Here is a 25,188-nt window from a genome sequence, read left to right on the forward strand (position 1 = left end):
CATTTAAAACTTGCACAAGACCTTTCACAGAATTTTCAATTTTAAGAAATAGCCAACATTAGATAGTTAATTCAGAGATTCTTACCTTTGCTTCGATTCGACAGTCTCGTCCAGATCATCATGGCATTTGCAGTTCTTTATGATTGCCACATTAGCAGCTAATTAGCATTTCAGTTTTGGGGGGTAAATACAGGTGAATATATTGATAAAAGTAACCTTGTCCTAGAGAGATTTACACGGTTCTCAAAATGTCATGCCAGGGTAAGCCCACATGAAACACAGCCCTTATTTTAAGTGTTTCTAAAATCCCCTAAGGAATAAATTAATGGTGGGAAAACAATTGGAACCATTTCCCTGTTTCACCACTAGGCTTTATGGGTATTATGACTCATACTGTGGTACTCTATTGTAATCCCTTTTCACACATGTAGGCAATGTCATCAGGTCTAATGGTCCAGACCGTGCACATACAGGCTGTCAAAGGCACTCCTTCAATATAAAGTAGTTTTTTACGAAAATGAAAACGTGTCAGTTTGTCACTTCCATGAGGTTGGAGTAAAACCATGTTCCACTACTTAAGACATTGGCTCGAATCTAGGTTGTGCGTTCAGATTTCGAGAAAATTAACAACTAAGGAATAATGTTTCACTTTTCTCATTGACTTCTCAAACCCCAAACTCCGTTCTGGTGTGCTTGGTCTGTTTAGCAAGCGTTCCCGGAAGTCTCGCGATGTTGCGCCTCTGGGTTTAGAAACTCCGTGGCACAACGTAGAACGTTCAGATAGAAACACATCGAGGAACTCTCTGGTCAATCAATCTAAACTAAAGTTTCAGTAGCCTATGATGCACCAAAGATGTTCTAGTTCCTCGCTGGTTGTACCCTCCTAAACACGATACAGGTTTTGTGAACAAACCTCGATTGTGAAGTGATCATCTGTAGGTGTTAGAAACGAAGTAGTGTGATTATTGTCATCATACTGTTTAGCAGCTACTATCAGGCTTATTAATGAATCACTATCCATATCAAATCAAATTGTATTAGTCACATGCGCCGAATACAACAGACCTTACCGTGAAATGCTTACTTACAAGCCTTTAACCAACAATGCAGTTCAAGAAAATGTTTACTAAATAAAATAAAGTAAAAAATAAAATAAAAAGTTACACAATAAAATAATAATAACGAGGCTATATACAGGGGGTACAGGTACATTTACATTTACGTCATTTAGCAGACGCTCTTATCCAGAGCGACTTACAAATTGGTGCATTCACCCTATAGCCAGTGGAATAACCACTTTACATTTTTTTTTTTTTTTTTGGGGGGGGTGAAGGATTACTTTATCCTATCCCAGGTATTCCTTAAAGAGGTGGGGTTTCAAATGTCTCCGGAAGGTGGTGAGTGACTCCGCTGTCCTGGCGTCGTGAGGGAGCTTGTTCCACCATTGGGGTGCCAGAGCAGCGAACAGTTTTGACTGGGCTGAGCGGGAACTATGCTTCCGCAGAGGAAGGGAGCCAGCAGGCCAGAGGTGGATAAACGCAATGCCCTCGTTTGGGTGTAGGGACTGATCAGAGCCTGAAGGTACGGAGGTGCCGTTCCCCTCACAGCTCCACAGGCAAGCACCATGGTCTTGTAACAGATGCGAGCTTCAACTGGAAGCCAGTGGAGTGTGCGGAGGAGCGGGGTGACGTGAGAGAACTTGGGAAGGTTGAACACCAGACGGGCTGCGGCATTCTGGATGAGTTGTAGGGGTTTAATGGCACAGGCAGGGAGCCCAGCCAACAGCGAGTTGCAGTAATCCAGACGGGAGATGACAAGTGCCTGGATTAGGACCTGTGCCGCTTCCTGTGTAAGGCAGGGTCGTACTCTCCGAATGTTGTAGAGCATGAACCTACAGGATCGGGTCACCGCCTTGATGTTAGCGGAGAACGACAGGGTGTTGTCCAGGGTCACGCCAAGGCTCTTCGCACTCTGGGAGGAGGACACAACGGAGTTGTCAACCGTGATGGCGAGATCATGGAACGGGCAGTCCTTCCCCGGGAGGAAGAGCAGCTCCGTCTTGCCAAGGTTCAGCTTGAGGTGGTGATCCGTCATCCATACTGATATGTCTGCCAGACATGCAGAGATGCGATTCGCCACCTGGTTATCAGAAGGGGGAAAGGAGAAGATTAGTTGTGTATCGTCAGCGTAGCAATGATAGGAGAGGCCATGTGAGGATATGACAGAGCCAAGTGACTTGGTGTATAGCGAGAATAGGAGAGGGCCTAGAACTGAGCCCTGGGGGACACCAGTGGTGAGAGCACGTGGTGCGGAGACAGCTTCTCGCCACGCCACTTGGTAGGAGCGACCGGTCAGGTAGGACGCAATCCAAGAGTGAGCCGCGCCGGAGATGCCCAGCTCGGAGAGGGTGGAGAGGAGGATCTGATGGTTCACAGTATCAAAGGCAGCAGACAGGTCTAGAAGGACAAGAGCAGAGGAGAGAGAGTTAGCTTTAGCAGTGCGGAGAGCCTCCGTGACACAGAGAAGAGCAGTCTCAGTTGAATGACCAGTCCTGAAACCTGACTGGTTTGGATCAAGAAGGTCATTCTGAGAGAGATAGCAAGAGAGTTGGCTAAAGATGGCACGCTCAATAGTTTTGGAAAGAAAAGAAAGAAGGGATACTGGTCTGTAGTTGTTGACATCAGAGGGATCGACTGTTGGTTTTTTGAGAAGGGGTGCAACTCTCGCTCTCTTGAAGACGGAAGGGACATAGCCAGCGGTCAAGGATGAGTTGATCAGCGAGGTGAGGTAGGGAAGAAGGTCACCGGAGATGGTCTGGAGAAGAGAGGAGAGATAGGGTCAAGCGGGCAGGTTGTTGGGCAGCCTGCAGTCACAAGTAGCAAGATTTTATCTGGAGAGAGAGGGGAGAAAGAAGTCAAAGCACAGGGTCGGGCAGTGTGAGCAGGACCAGCAGTGTCATTTGACTTAACAAACGAGGATCGGATGTCGTCAACAAAGGATTCAGCAGGGAGGAGAATGTGGCAAAGAGCTTCCTATGGTTAGAGGCAGATGCTTGGAATTTAGAGTGGTAGAAAGTGGCCTTAGCAGCAGAAACAGATGAAGAAAATGTAGAGAGGAGGGAGTGAAAAGATGCCAGGTCCGCAGGGAGTCTAGTTTTCTTCCATTTCCGCTCAGCTGCCCGGAGCTCTGTTCTGTGAGCTCGCAATGAGTCATCAAGCCACGGAGCTGGAGGGGAGGACCGAGCCGGCCGGGAGGATAGGGGACATAGAGAGTCAAAGGATGCAGAAAACGAGGAGAGGAGGGTTGAGGAGGCAGAATCAGGAGATTGGAGGGAGAAGAATTGAGCAGAGGGAAGAGATGATAGGATGGAAGAGGAGAGAGTAGCGGGAGAGAGAGAGCGAAGGTTGCGGCGGCGCATTACCATCTGTGTAGGGGCAGAGTGAGTAGTGTTGGAGGAGAGCGAGAGAGAAAAGGATACAAAGTAGTGGTCGGAGACATGGAGGGGAGTTGCAGTGAGATTAGTAGAAGAACAGCATCTAGTAAAGATGAGGTCAAGCGTATTGCCTGCCTTGTGAGTAGGGGGGTCAATGTGCAGGGTACAGGGGGGTCAATGTGCGGGGTACAGGTTAGTTGAGGTAATGTGTACATGTAGGTAGACTGTAATATTTAAGTATGAAAATACTCTCGAGTAATTACCAAAAATATTGTCATAAGTATGAAAATGTATGCACTCACTAACTGTAAGTCGCTCTGGATAAGAGTGTCTGCTAAATGACTAAAATGTAAAATAGAATAAAGTAATATTTTGCACACAGTCCTAGCCAGAAGATTCCGACCCTACCATTACTCTTGTTTACACTGAGCTCTACTGGGGTTGGAATGCCATCATGGTTAAATTAAGTACCTCAATGCAGGGAGGTTGTTGTTCAACGTGACATAATGCGACATAATGGCTGCTGTGACTACTGCTAGTTAGCATGATGTCGAAAAAGGGCAGTTTTCTGAAGAAAAAAAAACAGTATTTTAATTTTCTCGCTGTATCAGTTTGGCTGAAGGTCAAATTTTGAGTACAGTGGCATATCCCATCCCTGTATTAAGGTACGTTTTCTGACCCATATCTCCCGCTGGCTCTGCAGTGTCTTAAATTAACTATGATGGTGTTCCGACCCCAGTGCAGCTCAGTGTAAACAAGTATAATGGTAGGGTCGAAATCTTTTGCCTACACTCAGTCCCTAACTTTGGATGTACTGTCTCTTTAAATGCATAGCTGTCAAATGCTTTGCCTGAAAAGTCATGTTAAAATCTTAAAAGATCATATAATTTGTACCAACATACGCCATACCTTGTATTTTCTGCAAAATATAATACATTCATCGTATTAGTTGTGACACCACATATTTCACAGAATATTCAATGTTTCATGTTTTTGTTAAATAGCTATCTCATAATACGTTTTTGATGGTAGCAATTTTATTACTTCCACTCTTAATAAGAAACACCTTGTAGATCATTAATTGTCCTATCAAGTAATTAGTGCAAATTGTTTTCAGGCAATAGCAAGTAATCAGGTCCTATGTAGCTTGGGCTAAATGTCTGTTTTTTTTTCAGGAGGGAAACGAGTTAGATTAAATTTTTTGGGGGGCCACCCGAGTGTTCTTAAAAAAATATAGCTAGTGATTTTTATCACACTGAAGGTAAGTGTTTGTTGCCCATTGAGAATGTTTTTTGTTTTTTTAAAGTCCGTAGTCGGTGTACATTTTCGTGTTTTTGGTTTGGGGTTTATGAAGCTAACGCTAGCTAGCTAGAAAGCTTGCTACAGTTAGCTAGGCTACAGTAGTTGGCTGACTAACTAACTACGCTATCCAGACGGAAGACAAACACTTACATTTACGTTAATGTTAAACGTCACGTACCGATGCCTGTTATTTTATCTCGGCTTTGATATATGTATTTAAATCGGTAAAGGCTTCATAAACTGGACTTCTATGAAGCTAACATAGCCACGAAATGTGACGGCTGAGAGTGCGCAGTTGCACACTTGTTTAGCGGCTTTTCGTGCCAGAATTGCGCAGAGTTGCGTATTCGCTTTGGACAACAGAAAGGCTGTGCGATTGTGTAGCTACCGCTGTACAAGTTATCCAATCAATATATAATTAATGGGCATGTGTTTGTCAACAAAATAAGCTGCTATAGTTAACAAGTTAGTTGGCTACATTGTTGCATTTCAAATAAAACCAACGTTACCTGTTAATGCTAACTTTACTTTATTCAATTCCCGCTGAGTGATAACATATCTCGGTTGTGAGAGTGTTATTCCTATAACTCAAGGGCAAAGTTTCCCCTGTCATTATATTCTATGTCTCTCAATCTTGTCAGCATATTGATAGTGGCACATTCAAAAGATGAGTTGAGCTAGTCTGGTATGAAGCTTCAATACAATAGCTTTTCTACACTAGGGGCCCTAGCTACCTACAATAATCAGGCTTCCCAGATAATGTAAAATATTTTCACCACCAGATTATTCATCTTTTATTTGGGTTTTAGATTGTTCTATGCAAGCAATGCTTACAGTATACTCATAGAAAAAACGGTTCCAAAAGGGTTCTTCGGCTGTCCCCATAGGATAACCCTTTTGGGTTCCTAGTAGAACCCTTTACACAAAGGGTTCTCTTATGAGGACAGCTAAAGAACCATTTTAGGTTCTAGATGGCATTATTATTATTTTTTTTGAGTGTAGGAGAAGCAAATTGGATGTAGTCTCACAGTGCCATCCGTTTTGTCACCAAAGCCCCATATACTACCCACCATTGTGACCTGTACGCTCTCATTGGCTGGCCCTCACTACATATTCGTCGCAAAACCCACTGGCTCCAGGTCATTTATAAATCACTGCTAGGCAAATCCCTGCCTTATCTTAGCTCATTGGTCACCATAGCAACACCCACCCAGTAGTATGCGCTCCAGCAGGTATATCTCACTGGTCATCCCCAAAGCCAACACCTCCTTTGGCCGCCATTCCTTCCAGTTCTCTGCTGCCAATGACTGGAACGAACTGCAAAAATCTCTGAAGCTGGAGACTCTTATCTCCCTCACTAACTTTAAGCATCAGTTGTCAGAGCAGCTTACCGATCACTGCACCTGTACACAGCCCATCTGTAATTAGCCCACCCACCTCATCCCCATATTGTTATTTATTTTTGCTCATTTGCACCCCAGTATCTCTATTTGCACATCATCTTCTACACATCTATCACTCCAGTGTTAATACTAAATTGTAATTATTTTGCACTATGGCCTATTTATTACCTTACCTCCATAACTTACTACATTTGCACACACTGTATATAGATTTTCTATTGTGTTATTGAGTGTAAGTTTTTGTTTATCCCATATGTAATTGTTTTTTTTCCTCACTGCTTTGCTTTACCTTGGCCAGGTCGTAGTTGTAAATGAGAACTTGTTCTCAACAGGCCTACCTGGTTAAATAAAGGTAAAAAAAATAATAATAATTGTGCCTACCTGTTGAATGGAAGTCAGTTTTACTTTTTACTACACACATGCCTAATGGCTGTGATAACAATACCGGTCAAAAGTTTTAGAACACCTACTCATTAAAGGGTTTTTCTTTATTTTTACTATTTTCTACATTGTAGAATAAAAGTGAAGACATCAAAACTATGAAATAACACACATGAAATCATGTAGTAACCAAAAGTGTTAAACAAATCAAAATATATTCGAGATTTTTCAAATTGCCACCCTTTGCTTTGATGACAGCTTTTCACACTCTTGGCATTATCTCAACCAGCTTCATGAGGTAGTCACCTGGAATGTATTTCAATTAACAGGTGTGCCTTAAAAGTTAATTTGTGGAATTTCTTTCCTTATTGCGTTTGAGCCAATCAGTTGTGTTGTGACGAGGTAGGGGGGTTATACAGAAGATAGCCCTATTTGGTAAATACCAAGTCCATATTATGGCAAGAACAGCTCAAATAAGCAAAGAGAAACGACAGTCCATCATTACTTTAAGACATGGTCAGTCAATCTGGGAAATGTCAAGTACTTTGAAAGTTTCTTCAAGTGCAGTCGCAAAAACCATCAGGCGCTATGATGATACTGGCTCTCATGAGGACCGCCACAGGAATAGAACACCCAGAGTTACCTCTGCTGCAGAGGATAAGTTCATTAGTTACCAGCCTCAGAAATTGCAGCCCAAATAAATGCTTCACAGAGTTCAAGTAACAGACATCTCAACATCTACTGTTCAGAGGGGACTGTGTGAATCAGGCCTTCATGGTCGATTTGCTGCAAAGAAACCACTACTAAAGGACACAACTAAGAAGAAGAGCCTTGATTGGGCCAAGAAACACTAGCAATGGACATTAGACCGGTGGAAATGTGTCCTTTTGGTCTGGAGTCCAAATTTGAGATTTTTGGTTCTAACCGCCGTGTCCTTGTGAGACGCGGTGTGGGTGAACGGATGATCTCCGCATGTGTATTTCCCACGGTAAAGCATGTTGGAGGAGGTGTGGGGGTGCTTTGCTGGTGACACTGTCAGTGATTTATTTAGAATTCAAGGCACACTTAACCAGCATGGCTACCACAGCATTCTGCAGCGATACGCCATCCCATCTGGTTTGGGCTTAGTGGGACTATCATTTGTTTTTCAACAGGACAATGACCCAACACACCTCCAGGCTGTGTAAGGGCTATTTGACCAAGAAGGAGAGTGATGGAGTGCTGCATCAGATGACCTGGCCTTCACAATCCCCTGACCTAAACCAAATTGAGATGGTTTGGGATGAGTCGGACCGCAGAGTGAAGGAAAAGCAGCCAACAAGTGCTCAGCATATGTGGGAACTCCTTCAAGACTGTTGGAAAAGCATTCCAGGTGAAGCTGGTTGAGAGAATGCCAAGAGTGTGCAAAGCTGTCATCAAGGCAACGGGTGGCTATTTGAAGAATCTCAAATATAACATATTTTGATTTAACACTTTTGGTTACTGCATGATTCCATATGTGTTATTTCATAGTTTTGATGTCTTCTATTATTCTATAATGTAGAAAATAGTAAAAATAAAAACCCTTGAATGAGTAGGCGTTCTAAAACTTTTGACCAGTAGTGTACAATGAGGGACAAAAGTATTTGATCCCCTGCTGATTTTGTACGTTTGCCCACTGACAAAGAAATGATCGGTCTATAATTTTAATGGTATGTTTATTTGAACAGTGAGAGACAGAATAACACCAAAACAATCCAGAAAAACGCATGTCAAAAATGTTATAAATTGATTTGCATTTTAATGAGGGAAATAAGTATTTGACCCCCTCTCAATCAGAAAGATTTCTGGCTCCCAGGTGTCTTTTTATACAGGTAACGAGCTGAGATTAGGAGCACACTCTTAAAGGGAGTGCTCCTAATCTCAGTTTGTTACCTGTATAAAAGACACCTGTCCACAGAAGCAATCAATCAATCAGATTCCAAACTCTCCACCATGGCCAAGACCAAAGAACTCTCCAAGGATGTCAGGGACAAGATTATAGACCTACACAAGGCTGGAATGGGCTACAAGACCATCGCCAACAGCTTGATGAGAAGGTGACAACAGTTGGTGCGATTATTTGCAAATGGAAGAAACACAAAATAACTGTCAATCTCCCTCGGCCTGGGGCTCCATGCAAGATCTCACCTCGTGGAGTTGCAATGATCATGAGAACGGTGAGGAATCAGCCCAGAACTACACGGAAAGATCTTGTCAATGATCTCAAGGCAGCTGGGACCATAGTCACCAAGAAAACAATTGGTAACACACTACACCGTGAAGGACTGAAATCCTGCAGCGCCCGCAAGGTCCCCCTGCTCAAAAAAGCACATATACAGGCCCATCTGAAGTTTGCCAATGAACATCTGAATGATTCAGAGGAGAACTGGGTGAAAGTGTTGTGGTCAGATGAGACCAAAATCGAGCTCTTTGGCATCAACTCAACTCGCCGTGTTTGGAGGATGAGGAATGCTGCCTATGACCCCAAGAACACCATCCCCACCGTCAAACATGGAGGTGGAAACATTATGCTTTGGGGGTGTTTTTCTGCTAAGGGGACAGGACAACTTCACCGCATCAAAGGGACGATGGACGGGGCCATGTACTGTCAAATCTTGGGTGAGAACTTCCTTCCCTCAGCCAGGGCATTGAAAATCGGTCGTGGATGGTTATTCCAGCATGACAATGACCCAAAACACACGGCCAAGGCAACAAAGGAGTGGCTCAAGAAGAAGCACATTAAGGTCCTGGAGTGGCCTAACCAGTTTCCAGACCTTAATCCCATAGAAAATCTGTGGAGGGAGCTGAAGGTTCGAGTTGCCAAACATCAGCCTCGAAACCTTAATGACTTGGAGAATATCTGCAAAGAGTGGGACAAAATCCCTCTTGAGATGTGTGCAAACCTGGTGGCCAACTACAAGAAACGTCTGACCTCTGTGATTGCCAACAAGGGTTTTGCCACCAAGTACTAAGTCATGTTTTGCAGAGGGGTCAAATACTTATTTCCCTCATTAAAATGCAAATAAATGTATAACATTTTTTACATGCGTTTTTCTGGATTTTTGTTGTTATTCTGTCTCTCACTGTTCAAATAAACCTACCATTAAAATTATAGACTGATCATGTCTTTGTCAGTGGGTAAACGTACAAAATCAGCATGGGATCAAATACTTTTTTCCCTCACTTCCCTCACCTCCCTCATGAGCAACAATCTGCATAATGATAATGAAAACAACATGAAGGACTGAGTTCATATTGAACACATTTAGGCTAGGTCTCAGGTTTGTCCCTTTGGAACCTGTGGATGTGACCTAGATGAAGTGGCTGCAGCATTGTGAGCTGTCTGAGCACCACATTTGGCTGTGCTCTGTTATCCAGAGACCAGTAACATTAATTGAGCAAGTGTCAGGGAAACGAAAACCAGCTGAACTTATCTGTGGGCCGAACTTGTGCATCACATCTAAAATTGTTTATTTCAATAGAACTGTACACCATTGTTGATCCCTTTTGTTTAAAATCTGAAATGTTTTTGATTTAGGGAGTCGTCACAAGTCATGTCTGGTATAGCCTTAAGTCGTCTTGCACAAGAAAGAAAGGCCTGGCGAAAAGACCATCCTTTTGTGAGTATCAAGGGACTTGGGTGGAAGTCATTTTCATATCAACAGTTCCTTTTGCATATAAGCCTATCTGGATCTTTAAAGGCATGTGTCATGTTGGAAGACCTGTTTGTAGAAATTTGTTTTCTGGATAGTAGTCTATTCCAGAACGTGTTACACTATGCCAAGCAGAGCTGTACTGCCCTGGTTGAATAAACTTTTTATTGATCCCAGATGGGAAATTGGATTTGTCACCAGCATAAGACTCTTATAGGGGGACAACACAGACACATGCCTACATCTGAACACGTACTGCATAACTGATGGCTGTTGGTACTGACGCACTAGCCTACAGTCGTGGTCAAAAGTTTTGAGAATGACACAAATATTAATTTTCACAAAGTCTACTGCCTCGGTTTTTATGATGGCAATTTGCATATACTCCAGAATGTTATGAAGAGTGATCAGATGAATTGCAAAGACCCTCTTTGCCATGAAAATGAACTTCATCCCAAAAAAAACATGTCCACTGCATTTCAGCCCTGCCGTAAAAGGACCAGCTGACATCATGTCAGTGATTCTCTTGTTAATACAGGTGAGAGTGTTGACGAGGACGAGGCTGGAGTTCACTGTCATGCTGATTGAGTTAGAATAACAGACTGGAAGCTTTAAAAGGAGGGTGGTGCTTGAAATCATTGTTCTTCCTCTGTTAACCATGGTTACCTGCAAGGAAACCCGTGCTGTCATTGCTTTGCACAAAAAGGGCTTCACAGGCAAGGATATTGCTGCTAGTAAGATTGCACCTAAATCAACCATTTATCGGTTCATCAAGAACTTCAAGGAGAGCGGTTCAATTGTTGTGAAGAAGGTGTCAGGGCGCCCAAGAAAGTCCAGCAAGCGCCAGGACTGTCTCCTAAAGTTGATTCAGCTGCGGGATCGGGGCACCACCAGTGCAGAGCTTGCTCAGGAATGGCAGCAGGCAGGTGTGAGTGCATCTGTATGCACAGTGAGACGAAGACTTTTGGAGGATGGCCTGGTGTCAAGAAGGGCAGCGAGGAAGCCACTTCTCTCCAGGAAAAACATCAGGGACAGACTGATATTCTGCAAAAGGTACAGGGATTGGACTGCTGAGGACTGGGGTAGCGCTCACCTTGCCTTCTCCGAACAAGCTTTTTTTCCAGATGCCCCAAACGATCAGAAAGGGGATTCATCATTTTCTCTGAATCCACTTTCCGATTGTTTGGGCCATCTGGAAAAAAGCTTCTCCGGAGAAGACAAGGTGAGCGCTACCATCAGTCCTGTGTCATGCCAACAGTAAAGCATCCTGAGACCATTCATGTGTGGGGTTGCTTTTCAGCCAAGGAAGTGGGCTCACTCACAAGTTTGCCTAAGAAAACAGCCATGAATAAAGACTGGTACCAACACATCCTCTGAGAGCAACTTCTCCCAACCATCCAAGAACAGTTTGGTGACGAACAATGCCTTTTCTAGCATGATGGAGCACCTTGCCATAAGGCAAAAGTGATAACTAAGTGGCTCGGGGAACAAAACATCGACATTTTGGGTCCATGGCCAGGAAACTCCCCAGACCTTAATCCCATTGAGAACTTGTGGTCAATCCTCGAGGCGGGTGGACAAACAAAAACCCACAGACTCCAAGCATTGATTATGCAAGAATGGACTGCCATCAGTCAGGATGTGGCCCAGAAGTTAATTGACAGCATGCTAGGGTGGATTGCAGAGGTCTTGAAAAAGAAGGGTCAACACTGCATAAACTTAATGTAATTGTCAATAAAAGCCTTTGACACTTATGGAATGCATCTGACCAATATCTAAAAACAATGAAGCAGCAAACTTTGAAGACCAATACTTGACAGTACATGACAGGTGACTGTGCTGTTAACAGGTAGCGCTGCCAACTAAACACATTGAGTTACGCATCCATAGAGGGTAGGGGGCTAAGGATTGATTCTGGGCAGGGCCATAGTTGGCAAGTTCATGGAGTTGGACATTTAACGTGTTGAACAATATCTCTTCCCTCTCCCTAGGGGTTTGTTGCTGTGCCAACAAAAAACCCAGATGGAACAATGAACTTGATGAATTGGGAGTGTGCCATCCCTGGAAAGAAGGGGGTAAGAGTCTCTCTCTGCAGTGAGCGCAGATAACTTTCTCTGTATATGTATTGTAGGTACCACTATGTTCAGACTGGAGGAAGCGATCACTCATATGCAGCTTAAGTTGGCACTGTATGGTGTTTTTCAACTGGACAGCAGATTTTGTTTTAATACAACTAAGCAGGGTGTTAACTGGTTGTAGGCGACTACAAGCACTTCAGAGTACGGTATTTAATGTCTGTATACTGTTAGAAACTGTAAAGCTGCTGGATGACCAATGAACCAATGTTAATTGATTAACACAGATGTGCGATGTTCTCATTGCTTCACTATGAACAACTCTACAGTTACCGAAGGAGTGTTGACCAAGTTGCTGTATTTCTCTCCACAGACACCATGGGAGGGGGGCTTGTTTAAACTGCGAATGCTCTTCAAGGATGACTATCCTTCTTCACCTCCAAAGTGTATGTTTTCTCTTTTTAAAAGTCCAATGCAGCTGTTATCTATATCATTTATGGGTAACAATTAAGTTATTTACTGTGACTGGTGTCCCCCACGGTGAAATCTGGGAGGGGACTGTGGATTTGTCTCTGTATATTAGTCACACGTGAAATCTCAGGCCTGATTTTGATTAAACTTGGGTGAATGCTGCGTCTTGCCATAGAGCTCCAGCATTTACAAAATTACACTGATTAGGCAGATGGTGGCGCTATAAGAGATTTTGAAAATGCAAACTTTCAAAGGTCATGCCCCTCACTCCGTTTGACAGTCATGAAATTCAGTACATGCTTCCCTCTCTTCACAAGGAACATATTTGCCTCGGTGATCCATAAGGTCTGCCATAATGTATTTTCCGCCATCTAGAAATGTGTGAAACACTTAGTGCTACTCTTCTGGCACCAAATTACGGCTCTACATGAAACTTGATATGGCATCTATGGACAAAGGTCTCTCAACGCAATACCTAACACTAGTACCTAAAACATGGCCGCTATTGACCAGTAAATGTTCACGTGGACGTGGTCTGGCACACAAATGCATATAAATCAGTCAAGGATGTTCTTATTGTAACAACTTGGTACACACGTTGCAAACACTGTTAAGAAGCCAACATAAGCAAGAGCATTTATATCGACCACATGGTGGTGCTATAACGGACAATGTTTTTGTCTATCTGTTTGACTCTGATGAAATTTGGCACACATGCTCAGGGATATGAGTCTAGCTAACCCACATGATATCTCAGACACCACAGGCCCGATTTGACAACTTGGGTGAATGATGAGTCTTGCCAAATGATTGCCCCAAGGGGCGCTGCATCATTTGTGTGGGACGACATGTTTACTGTTGCCAATAGAATGGCCAACAAACAAAAATAGCTTAGCGAAAAGCAATTGCTCAAGCAATAATTTAGCTAGGACTGGTTGTGTGAGTGGGTAGGGGAACTCGGTTTTGAACTCTCCTTATTGGTCTAGTAACTAATTTTACCAGGCAGGCTGAAACTCCATCCCACCAAAACAGGCTGAAATTTCAGGCTCTTACACTAAAAGGGCATTATCATTTTCAGTATTATTCCAACCTCATAGTGTGGATAGAGCGAGGGGGAGATATCTATCAAATCACGGCGTTTAATGAACTGTAAATAAGTGCAAACTGGAATTTTCTCCAGATTGTGCTAACAATCTAATAATTATATTTTCTCCACTCTTGGTAGGCAAATTTGAGCCCCCTTTGTTCCATCCAAATGTATATCCCTCTGGTACAGTCTGTCTATCGATTTTAGAGGAGGACAAAGACTGGAGGCCGGCCATCACTATCAAACAAGTAAGAGCTTTCATCCAAGACCCTTCTCTGGTTTTAGCGTTTTCTTTGCATATAACCCTAGGAATGGTAAATACACTCCACTCTGTATGTATTTGGACAGTGAAGCTAATATTAAAAATTTGCCTGTATACTCCAGTGTTTTGGATTTGAGATCAACGTTTCATATGAGGCGACGGTACAGAATGTCACATTTTATTTCAGGGTGTTTTCATACAGATCTGTTTTTAATCATTTGAGAATTTAAAGCACTTTATGTATCTAGGTCCCATTGTTGACAGTGCATGTCAGAGCAAAAACCAAGCCATGAGGGCTAGGGAATTGTCCGTAGAGCTCCGAGACATTATTGTGTCGAGGCACAGATGTGGGGAAGGGTACCAAAACATTTCTGCGGCATTGAAGGTCCCCAAGAACACAGTGGCCTACATCATTCTTAAATGGAAGACGTTTTTGGAACCACCGAGACTCTTCCTAGAGCTGGCTAAACTGAGCAATCTGGGGATAAGGTTCTTGATCAGGGAGGTGCCCAAGAACCTGATGGTCACTCTGACAGAGTTCCTCTGTGGAGATGGGAGAACCTTCCAGAAGGACAACCATCTCTGCAGCACTCCACCAATCAGGCCTTTATGGTAGAGTGGCCAGACAGCAGCCACTCAGTAAAAGGCACATGACAGCCCGCTTGGAGTTTGCCAAAAGGCACCTAAAGGATTCTCAGACCATGAGAAACAAGATTCTCTGGTCTGAAACCAAGATTGAACTCTTTGGCCTGAATGCCAAGCGTCACTAGTCAGGATCAAGGGAAAGATTAATTGAGCGAAGTACAGAGATCCTTGATGAAAACCTGCTCAGGACCTCCGACTGGGGTGAAGTGTCACCTTCCAACGGGACAACGATCCTAAGCACTCAGCCAAGACAACGCAGGACTGGCTTCATGACCAGTCTCTGAATGTCCTTGAGAGGCCCAGCCAGAGCCCGGACTTGAACCCGATCGAACATCTGGAGAGACCTGAAAATGTCTGTGCAGCGACGCTCCCCATCCAACCTGACCGAGCTTGAGAGACTCTGCAGGGAAGAATGGAAGAAACTCCCCAAATACAGGTGTGCCAAGCTTGCAGCGTCATACTCAAGGCTGTAATCGCAGCCAAAGGTGCTTCAACAAAGTACTGATTAAAGGGTCTGAATAATTACGTAAATGTGATATGTAATTTTTTTTTATTTTTTATATATATACATTTGCAAACCTTTCTAAACCTGTTTTTGCTTTGTCATTATGGGGTACTGTGTGTAGATTGAGGGGAGAATATTTTTTAAAATAAAAATCCATTCTAGAGTAAGGCTGTAACAAAACAAAATGTGGAAAAATTTAATGTTCTGAATACTTTCCGAATGCACTGTATGTACATATAACTAGGAATAAAGTGACTTGGCAACAGGATAGATAATAAACAGTAGCAGCAGTGTATGTGAGTTAGTGCAGAAATGGTCAATGCAGATAGTCCGGGTAGCTATTTAACTAGTTGAAGTTGGAAGTTTACATACACCTTAGCCAAATACATTTAAACTCAGTTTTTCACAATTCCTGACATTTTAATCCTAGTAAAAATTCCCTGTCTTAGGTCAGTTAGGATCACCACTTTTATTTTAAGAATGTGAAATGTCAGAATAATAGTAGAGAGAATGATTGATTTATTTCAGCTTTTATTTCTTTCATCACTTTCCCAGTGGGTCAGGAGTTTACATGCACTCAATTAGTATTTGGTACAGTGAGGGGAAAAAAGTATTTGATCCCCTGCTGATTTTGTACATTTGCCCACTGACAAAGAAATGATCAGTCTATAATTTTAATGGTAGGTTTATTTGAACAGTGAGAGACAGAATAACAACAAAAATCCAGAAAAATGCATGTCAAAAAAGTTATAAATTGATTTGCATTTTAATGAGGGAAATAAGTATTTGACCTCTCAATCAGAAAGATTTCTGGCTCCCAGGTGTCTTTTATACAGGTAATGAGCTGAGATTAGGAGCACACTCTTAAAGGGAGTGCTCCTAATCTCAATTTGTTACCTGTATAAAAGACACCTGTCCACAGAAGCAATCAATCAGATTCCAAACTCTCCACCATGGCCAAGACCAAAGAGCTCTCCAAGGATGTCAGGGACAAGATTGTAGACCTACACAAGGCTGGAATGGGCTACAAGACCATCGCCAAGCAGCTTGGTGAGAAGGTGACAACAGTTGGTGCGATTATTCGCAAATGGAAGAAACACAAAAGAACTGTCAATCTCCCTCGGCCTGGGGCTCCATGCAAGATCTCACCTCGTGGAGTTGCAATGATCATTGCAGTATGAAAAACTTTGCACTAACTAAGTCGCTCTGGATAAGAGCGTCTGCTAAATGACTAAAATGTAAATGTAACGGTGAGGAATTAGCCCAGAACTACACGGGAGGATCTTGTCAATGATCTCAACGCAGCTGGGACCATAATCACCAAGAAAACAATTGGTAACACACTACGCCGTGAAGGACTGAAATCCTGCAGCGCCCGCAAGGTCCCCCTGCTCAAGAAAGCACATATACAGGCCCGTCTGAAGTTTGCCAATGAACATCTGAATGATTCAGAGGAGAACTGGGTGAAAGTCTTGTGGTCAGATCGAGCTCTTTGGCATCAACTCAACTCAACTCGCCGTGTTTGGAGGAGGAGGAGGAATGCTGCCTATGACCCCAAGAACACCACCACCACCGTCAAACATGGAGGTGGAAACATTATGCTTTGGGGGTGTTTTTCTGCTAAGGGGACAGGACAACTTCTCCGCATCAAAGGGATGATGGACGGGGCCATGTACTGTCAAATCTTGGGTGAGAACCTCCTTCCCTCAGCCAGGGCATTGAAAATGGGTCGTGGATGGGTATTCCAGCATGACAATGACCCAAAACACACGGCCAAGGCCACAAAGGAGTGGCTCAAGAAGTGGAGTGGCCTAGCCAGTCTCCAGACCTTAATCCCATAGAAAATCTGTGGAGGGAGCTGAAGGTTCGAGTTGCCAAACGTCAGCCTCGAAACCTTAATGACTTGGGGAAGATCTGCAAAGAGGAGTGGGACAAAATCCCTCCTGAGATGTGTGCAAACCTGGTGGCCAACTACAAGAAACGTCTGACCTCTGTGATTGCCAACAAGGGTTTTGCCACCAAGTACTAAGTCATGTTTTGCAGAGGGGTCAAATACTTATTTCCCTCATTAAAATGCAAATAAATGTATAACATTTTTGACATGCGTTTTTCTGGATTTTTGTTGTTATTCTGTCTCTCACTGTTCAAATAAACCTACCATTCAAATTATAGACTGATCATGTCTTTGTCAGTGGGCAAATGTACAAAATCAGCAGGGGATCAAATACTTTTTTCCCCTCACTGTAGCTTTGCCTTTAAATTGTTTAACTTGGGTCAAATGTTTCGGATAGCCTTCCACAAGCTTCCCATAATAAGTTGGGTGAATTTTGGCCCATTCCTCCTGAAAGAGCTGGTGTAACTGAGTCAGGTTTGTAGGCCTCCTTGCTCGCACATGCTTTTTCAGTTCTGCCCACACATTTTCTGTAAGATTGAGGTCAGGGCTTTGTGACCAAGCTTTAACTTCCTGACTGATGTCTTGATGTTGCTTCAATATATCCAGATAATTTTCCTTCCTCATGATGCCATCTATTTTGTGACGTGCACCATACCCTCCTGCAGCAAAGCACTGCCACAGCATGATGCTGCCACCCCTGTGCTTCACGATTGGGATGGTGTTCTCCGGCTTGCATGCGACCCCCTTTTTCCTCCAAACATAACAATGGTCATTATGGCCAAACAGTTCTATTTTTGTTTCATCAGACCAGAGGACATTTCTCCAAAAAGTAAGATCTTTGTGCCCATGTGCAGTTGCAAACCGTAGTCTGGCTTTTTTTTAATGCCGGTTTTGGAGCAGTGGCTTCTTCCTTAATGAGCAGCCTTTCAGGTTATGTCGATATAGGACTCGTTTTACTGTGGATATAGATACTTTTGTACCCGTTTCCTCCAGCATCTTCACAAGGTCCTTTTGCTGTTCTGGGATTGATTTGCGCTTTTCGCACCAAAGTACGTTAATCTCTAGGAGACAGAACACGTCTCCTTCCTGAGCGGTATGACGGCTGTGTGGTCCCATGGTGTTTATACTTGCGTACTATTGTTTGTACAGATGAACGTGGTACCTTCAGGCGTTTGGAAATTGCTCCCTTGGCTGATTTTTTTTATTTTTTATTTTCCCATGATGTCATGCAAAGAGGCACTGAGTTTGAAGGTAGGCCTTGAAATGCATCCACAGGTACATCTCCAATTGACTCAAATTATGTCAATTAGCCTATCATAAGATTCTAAAGCCATGACATTTTCTGGAATTTTCCAAGCTGTTTAAAGGCACTGTCAACTTGGTGTATGTAATCTTTTGACCCACTGGAATTGTGATAGTGAAATAATCTGTCTGTAAACAATTGTTGGAAAAATTACTTGTCATGCACAAAGTAGATGTCCTAACTGACTTGCCAAAACTATAGTTTGTTAACAAGACATTTTTGGAGTGGTTGAAAAACTAGTTTTAATGACTCCAACCTAAGTGTATGTAAACTTCAACTGTATATAGCGTTCTTATGGCTTGGCGGTAGAAGCTGTTCATGGTCCTGTTGGTTCCAGACTTGGTGCATCGATACCGCTTGCCGTGCGGTAGCAGAGAAGTCTATGACTTGGGTGGCTGGAGTCTTTAAAAAAATGTTGGGCCTTCCTCTGACACTGCCTGGTATAGAGGTCTTGGATGGCAGGGAGCTCGGCCCCATTGATGTATTGGGCCGTACACACTACCCTTTGTAGCGCCTTGTGGTTGGATGCCAAGCAGTTGCCATACCAAGCAATGATGCCGCCTGTAAAGATGATTTTTAATGGTGCGGCTGTAGAACTTTGATCTGAGGGCCCATGCCAAATCTTTTCAGCCTCCTGAGGGGCAAGAGGTGTTGTCATGCCCTCTTCACAACTGTTGCTGTATGTGGAATATGCTAGATCCTTAGTGACGTTGACACTGAGGAACTTGAAGCTCTCGACCTGCTCGGACTACAGCCCTGTCGACGTGAATGGCGGTGTGCTAGTCCTTCATTTCCTGTAGTCCGCGATCAGCTCCTTTGTCTTGCTGACGTTAAGGGAGAGGTTGTTGTCCTGGCACCACACTGCCAGTTCTCTGACATCCCTGTAGGCTGTCTCATCGTTGTTGGTGATCAGGCCTATCACCATTGTCGTCAGCAAATGTAATGATGGAGTTGAGCGCTGTGGGGCCCCAGTGTTGAGGGTCAGCGTGATGGATGTGTTGTTGCCTACCCTCACCACCTGGGGGCGACCTGTCAGGAAGTCCAGGATCCAGTTGCAGAGGGAGGTATTCAGTCCCAGGGACCTTAGTTTAGTGTTGAGCTTGGAGGGCACTATGGTGTTGAATGCTGAGCTGTAGCCAATGAACAGCATTCTCACATAGGTGTTCCTCTTGTCCAGGTGGGAGAAGGCCGTGTGGAGCGCAATAGATTGCCTCATCTGTGGCTCTTTTGGGGCGGTGTGAGTTGGTTTGGGTCTGGGATGATGCTGTTGTGAGCCATGACCAGCCTTTCAAAGCATTTCATGGCTACAGATTAGTGCTACGGGGTGATTGTCATTTAGACTGGTTACCTTGGCATTCTTGGGCACAGCGATTATGGTGGTCTGCTTGAAACATGTAGGTATTACAGACTGGGTCAGGGAGAAGTTGAAAATGTCAGTGAAGACACTTGCAAGCTGGTCAGCGCATGCTTATAGTACGCGTCCTGGTAATCCATCTGGCCCTGCAGCCATTTAAATGTTAACCTGTTTAAAGGTCTTCCTCACATCGGCTACGGAGAGCGTGATCAGTCGTCCGGAACAGCTGGTGCTCTCATCCATGGTTCAGTGTTGCTTGCCTCAAAGCGAGCATGGAATGCGTTTAGCTCGTCTGGTAGGCTTGCGTCACTGGGCAGCTTGCAACTGGGTTTTCCTTTTGTATTCCGTGAAAGTTTGCAAGCCCTGCCTCATCCAAAGAGCATCAGAGCCGGTGTAGTAGGATTCTGTCTTAGTCCTGTATTGGCGCTTTGCCTGTTTGATGGCTCGTCTGAGGTGTTCGTAAGCGTCTCACCTTTCCACAGAAGGGTCATATTAGTGTAGCCCAAACTGTTCGGATGCTACAGACCGAAGTTGGCAGATCGGCTGTACCGACTTCAGACGAGTCCAAGACGCTTGTGGGGGGCCGTAGAGCAAAACAGAACACCATCGTGTTCGTGAGAGAGGGGGTCATAATAGTTTTTAGGCCAAACCGTTCGGTTTGGTAGTCGAGTGAGTGGTGTAGTAGTTTTCTGTCGTTTGTAGCTAGTGCAGTAATGCCCACAAGGACAGGGTTACGACTCATTTGTGGCCCAAAAACAAGAAGCAAGCTTTGAAGTAGGAACAGTTTGTCTGGTTGAAGCGAGTGGCTTGAAGTATGGTAAGTCTACTGTATGCAGTGCTCATTTCACCCCGGAGGTCTTTGATGGCTTAGTATAACCAGTGGAAGTCAGGATTCAGAATACGACTGACTGAAACCAGGTTCCTAGCGTGAATGTGAAGCCTGCTACTTCTATTACCTACCGGTGTGTCAGCAGTAATGGAGATAAACCAGCTAAATTCAATGTGGACTTACCTCCCTATATTGCTATTGGATTAGCTAGCTGACTCTCCCTCAGAAGGCCTCTTCTTTGACTTTGCTAGCTAACTCGGCCGTCAATTGGTAGGTCTCCGCTCTCTTTACTTTAGATCTGCTGGCTTTTGTCTTCTGTGGGTTCCTGTCTGTGCTAGACTAGTTGTTCTCTGCCCTACTATTTAGCTATGTAGACCATGGTGGTTGGCTAGTTAGCTGGCTAGGCTAGTTAGCAGGCTAAAATAACTAACCGTAGCTGGCTGGCTTGCTGGCTAAGAACTGCATATACCGGTAACATTATTTGATAACTGGGTAGATGGCGTTAGGTGTTTCCAAAACTTTGGTTTACTTTAATCTAGCAGTAACCTAGGTGATGATAGCAGTGGAGGCTGGTGGGAGGAGCTGTAGGAGGACTGTGTCATTGTAATGGCTGGATGGAAAAAATGGAATGTAATCAAATTAATGCCAATACAATGAGCCTGTCCTCCTATAGCTCCTCCCATTAGCCTCCTCTGGTTGATAGCAACCGGCTGACTCACTATCAGGCTAGTTGACTTGCAAGCTAATTTGTAACAATACATTCATAAAGTATTTGCTTGTAAGTTGGCTGAATTTTATTGAGTGCAATTGATTGCGGCATTACTTTTGCATTCTTCGGAATTCTGATCAGTTTTAAATCAATAGAAAACTAAATAGGTTACGTTTATGCTACCTACCCTTTTAACCTGTTTTTTTGGTAATAATCACTGATCTGACTTTCAACTCTAAAAATTGAAATTGTGTTACAAATTTAACCAGAACCATGCACATCCACAAATAATGACAAACTTCTGGTAGCAGGCAATATAGAAAATTAACACAGGTCTCGAGCCCACCTGCTAGTGAGTAGCCAGCTAATCTTTATATTTAAAGTCTAGCCAAGCTGGAACTATTTGGTTGCTAACAGGGTAGAACAGTTGAATTATTATGAATACACCCTCCTGTCTCCAACTGTTTGAACAACAGCCTGTTCATTTGTTTAGATGTTGAAATCAAGTGGCCTACCTGGGTAAGATGCTTATTTCTCAGAATGAGAACGAGATGCCAATTCCTTATGTAGATGCCCATTGCACATATAAAACTGACTAGACTGCTAGCACAGAAGTCTGGCTAAAATGCTGCTATTGGTATGTGATACCACACGCGACAAACTGAGACTTAATTTTCCACAATCCTATTAATTGATACTCCCTGCTTAGTAGGGTCTGCTCTGTTCTACATTTTGGGAGTTGAGACATAAGGGTATCGTTACAAAGGAGAAGTTCTCTATTACAGTAAAATAGGCTCAATGTGTTTCGGTGACCATATGACTTTGTTGGACCAAATGCAAATAACGAGTTGAAACTGCTTGTCAGAGGAGGACCTTACGTCTTTGTTGTGATTGGTGGGGGGAGGTGTTTGGTGTCTGCAAGTGGGAAGGAGCGAAGGAGATGAGCCCAAAAAGATAAGCGCTCATAAATACATTAACCTTTATTCTTGTGATACAGGCATTTGGAACATCGTGTCACTGGTACGTCCTCTGAGTATTTGCTTGTAAGCAGGAATCGGGAGGATGGAGTTATGGTGAGATTTGCCAAATGGAGGATGAGGGAGAGCTTTATATCTGTGTAGAGGGTGAAGGTGATCAAGAGTTGTTCTAGTTGCTCAGGTGACATGCTAGTAGAAATTGTCAAATGGATTTCAGTTTCCCTGCTTTAAAATCACCAGCCACTAGGAGCACTGCTTCTGGATGAGCATTTTGTTTGCTTATGACCCTATACAGCTCGTTGCGTGCGGTCTTAGTGACGGCATCGGTTTGTGTTGGTAAATAGACAGCTACGAAAAATATAGATAACCACTCACTTGGTAAATAGTATGTAGTGTCAAAAATTGTGTATTTGGTCCTATATTCCTTTCACACAATGACTACATCAAGCTTGTGACTCTACAAACTCATTGGATGCATTTGCAGTTTGATTTGGGTTTTGTTTTTCCAAATAGGAACTGAATGGTGATTTGATGACTGAAGTAATTTTCTTTCTGTGAGAGAGGTCCCGACAATGCAATGATTTAAGAAATCATGAATGATGCCATTCATTTTACATTTTAGTCATTTAGCAGACGCTCTTATCCAGAGCGACTTACAGGAGCAATTAGGGTTAAGTGCCTTGCTCAAGGGCACATCGACAGATAGTCGGCTCTGGGATTAGAACCAGCGACCTTTCGATTACTGGCACAACGCTCTTAACCACTAAGCTACCTGCCGCCCCATTCAGAGGCTACAACAAAACATGTTAACTTCTCACCATTACCAATAACGGGATATTAGCGTTTTGGGTGGGGGTATGATCTTTGTGCCTCTAACCTTCTCACTTACCATGATTCACAATAATACAAAGTTTTCATTTCAAAACAGTAAAACGGATATGTATGAAAATACCCTTGAATAAAAGGTGACATTCTGCACTGTTGCCTCACATGAAACATTTGATCTCAAATCCAAAATGCTGGAGTGTAGAGACTAACATTTTTAGCTTCACTGTCCAAATGCATATGGAGATATACATTTACTTGAGATCTTTGCATCAGTGTGGATGCGAACTGCACTTGTGTATACAGGCGACTCTTGGCTGCAATGTAAACGGCTTTGCTGAGGAGGGCAGCATAGCTTCATGGTGGTTACTTATTAGGTGAAATTGAATAAACGCCATGGGAGGTTGCTAACACAAGATTTCCATTTAAACTTTGTTTTCATCCACAGATATTGTTAGGAATCCAAGAGCTCCTAAATGAACCAAATATCCAGGATCCTGCACAAGCTGAGGCGTATACAATTTACTGGTGAGTCTGCGGTATGAGCCAGTAGATATTTTAATTCAGTAAAATATTTGTCAAATATCAGTCCGAATAGGGTACACAGCTGCTGGCAAATCTTCTCATTAGCTTGTGCCCATCCTGGCCAATATTTTGATGTCTAGCTGTTAGCAAACATTGTTGCAAGGCTGTTAGTTGATACATTCCCCATAACATGCCTCCATCTCTTTCATTTCAGCCAAAACAGAGTGGAATATGAAAAAAGGGTTCGAGCACAAGCCAAAAAGTTTTCTCCATAAAGGTTCAAGACTACACAAGATTTAAGATATTGGTTTGCTGAGAATTTTTCTCTGCCCCCTTTTTGTCTGTCTCCAAAACTATGTCCATTGCACACCTATTTTGTGCTGGACTGTTTTAAAACTGAATATTTTGTGCCATTTCTCTGTCCATCACCCACCATTCTGATGCACCCCTTTTTCTTTTTGATTTGGAGGTCCTGGATTTGAAGGTGGACTATGCCGCCACCACAAAGGATTTTCCGTACTCCAACTGTGGTATTTTATCTTTTTTTTTTTTTTTGCCAGAGCTCACGCTAGTCAGGAAAGACTGTACGAAATGGGAGAGTCACTTCTATTCATCTTTATTAATGTATTCAATGTTAGAATTACTTTGCTTATGTTCTGATAAAGGACGAAAACAGCCTCAATGAATCCCATCAATGGTAGTTTAGTGTATCTGCATCAGACTGTTAAGTTGTTTTGTTCCAAATATTTAGATTAAATAAAAATGTTTGTACAAAGCCAGTGTTAAAACATAGATGGACTCAGTTCCATCTTTCCCAATGCATTGTGTTGCCAGTTGAATGTTACTCTTAAAGGTAGACTTTGAGCAAAAATAACGGCTTTAGGCTGTATAACTGATCAAATCACAATCATACCAGGTCATTTTAATGCTTAGAAACAAAAATTGATGAAATAAGATATTTGGCTACAGAAGTGCCATTTCTTACTGATCTCTACAGCTTCTGTACAAAAACAAATCCTGTGACATGACATCACATACTGGAGGAGGTACTGCCTAGCTACAAGTGGCTAGCTTAGCTAATGAACTAGCTATGTTGGTCGCTGCATGCATGACCGAATGACACATGTTGATGAACCACCAAAGGCACACCCCATTTCAGTTTGAAAACTGAGAAAGCGGAGGAGCTGGGGCTGTTTTTTGTGCCTTTTAAAGCTGTTTGTGCATGGTAAGGATACTGGATTATATTAGTAATAGGTTTTGAGTGAATGTCAGGACCGCTCAAACGAGACCGTACCTATGGGATGAAATCTGGTAACCCTACATAAGGGACCCTTTTTAATGGGGGATGTAAAGGGTTTATAGATCCTGGCGGACCCTGATTTATTTGGTTTTCAGATTTAAATTGTTGGACATAAGACTAAAACACCAACAAATCAGCTCCAAGTGATTTTAATTTGAGAAATCTGTTTCAAAGTATTCCCACGCATAATGGAGAGAAGTGATCGTAAGCAAGTTTTGAGATGATTGTTTTGTC

General features: G+C 43.2%; 1 protein-coding gene across 1 annotated transcript; it reads left to right on the forward strand.

Moving 5' to 3' along the window:
• Positions 1 to 4,561: 4,561 nt before the first annotated feature.
• Positions 4,562 to 24,446, forward strand: LOC121550698 (SUMO-conjugating enzyme UBC9-B). Its single transcript, XM_041863057.2, has 7 exons — positions 4,562 to 4,694; positions 10,079 to 10,160; positions 12,185 to 12,268; positions 12,642 to 12,714; positions 13,965 to 14,074; positions 23,578 to 23,657; positions 23,869 to 24,446. Exons 2-7 carry the CDS (start codon positions 10,095 to 10,097, stop codon positions 23,927 to 23,929), a joined length of 474 nt encoding a protein of 157 aa, XP_041718991.1. The 5' UTR covers positions 4,562 to 4,694; positions 10,079 to 10,094; the 3' UTR covers positions 23,930 to 24,446.
• Positions 24,447 to 25,188: the final 742 nt, after the last annotated feature.

Source organism: Coregonus clupeaformis, chromosome 35 (assembly GCF_020615455.1).
Source record: "Coregonus clupeaformis isolate EN_2021a chromosome 35, ASM2061545v1, whole genome shotgun sequence".
NCBI lineage: Eukaryota > Metazoa > Chordata > Actinopteri > Salmoniformes > Salmonidae > Coregonus > Coregonus clupeaformis.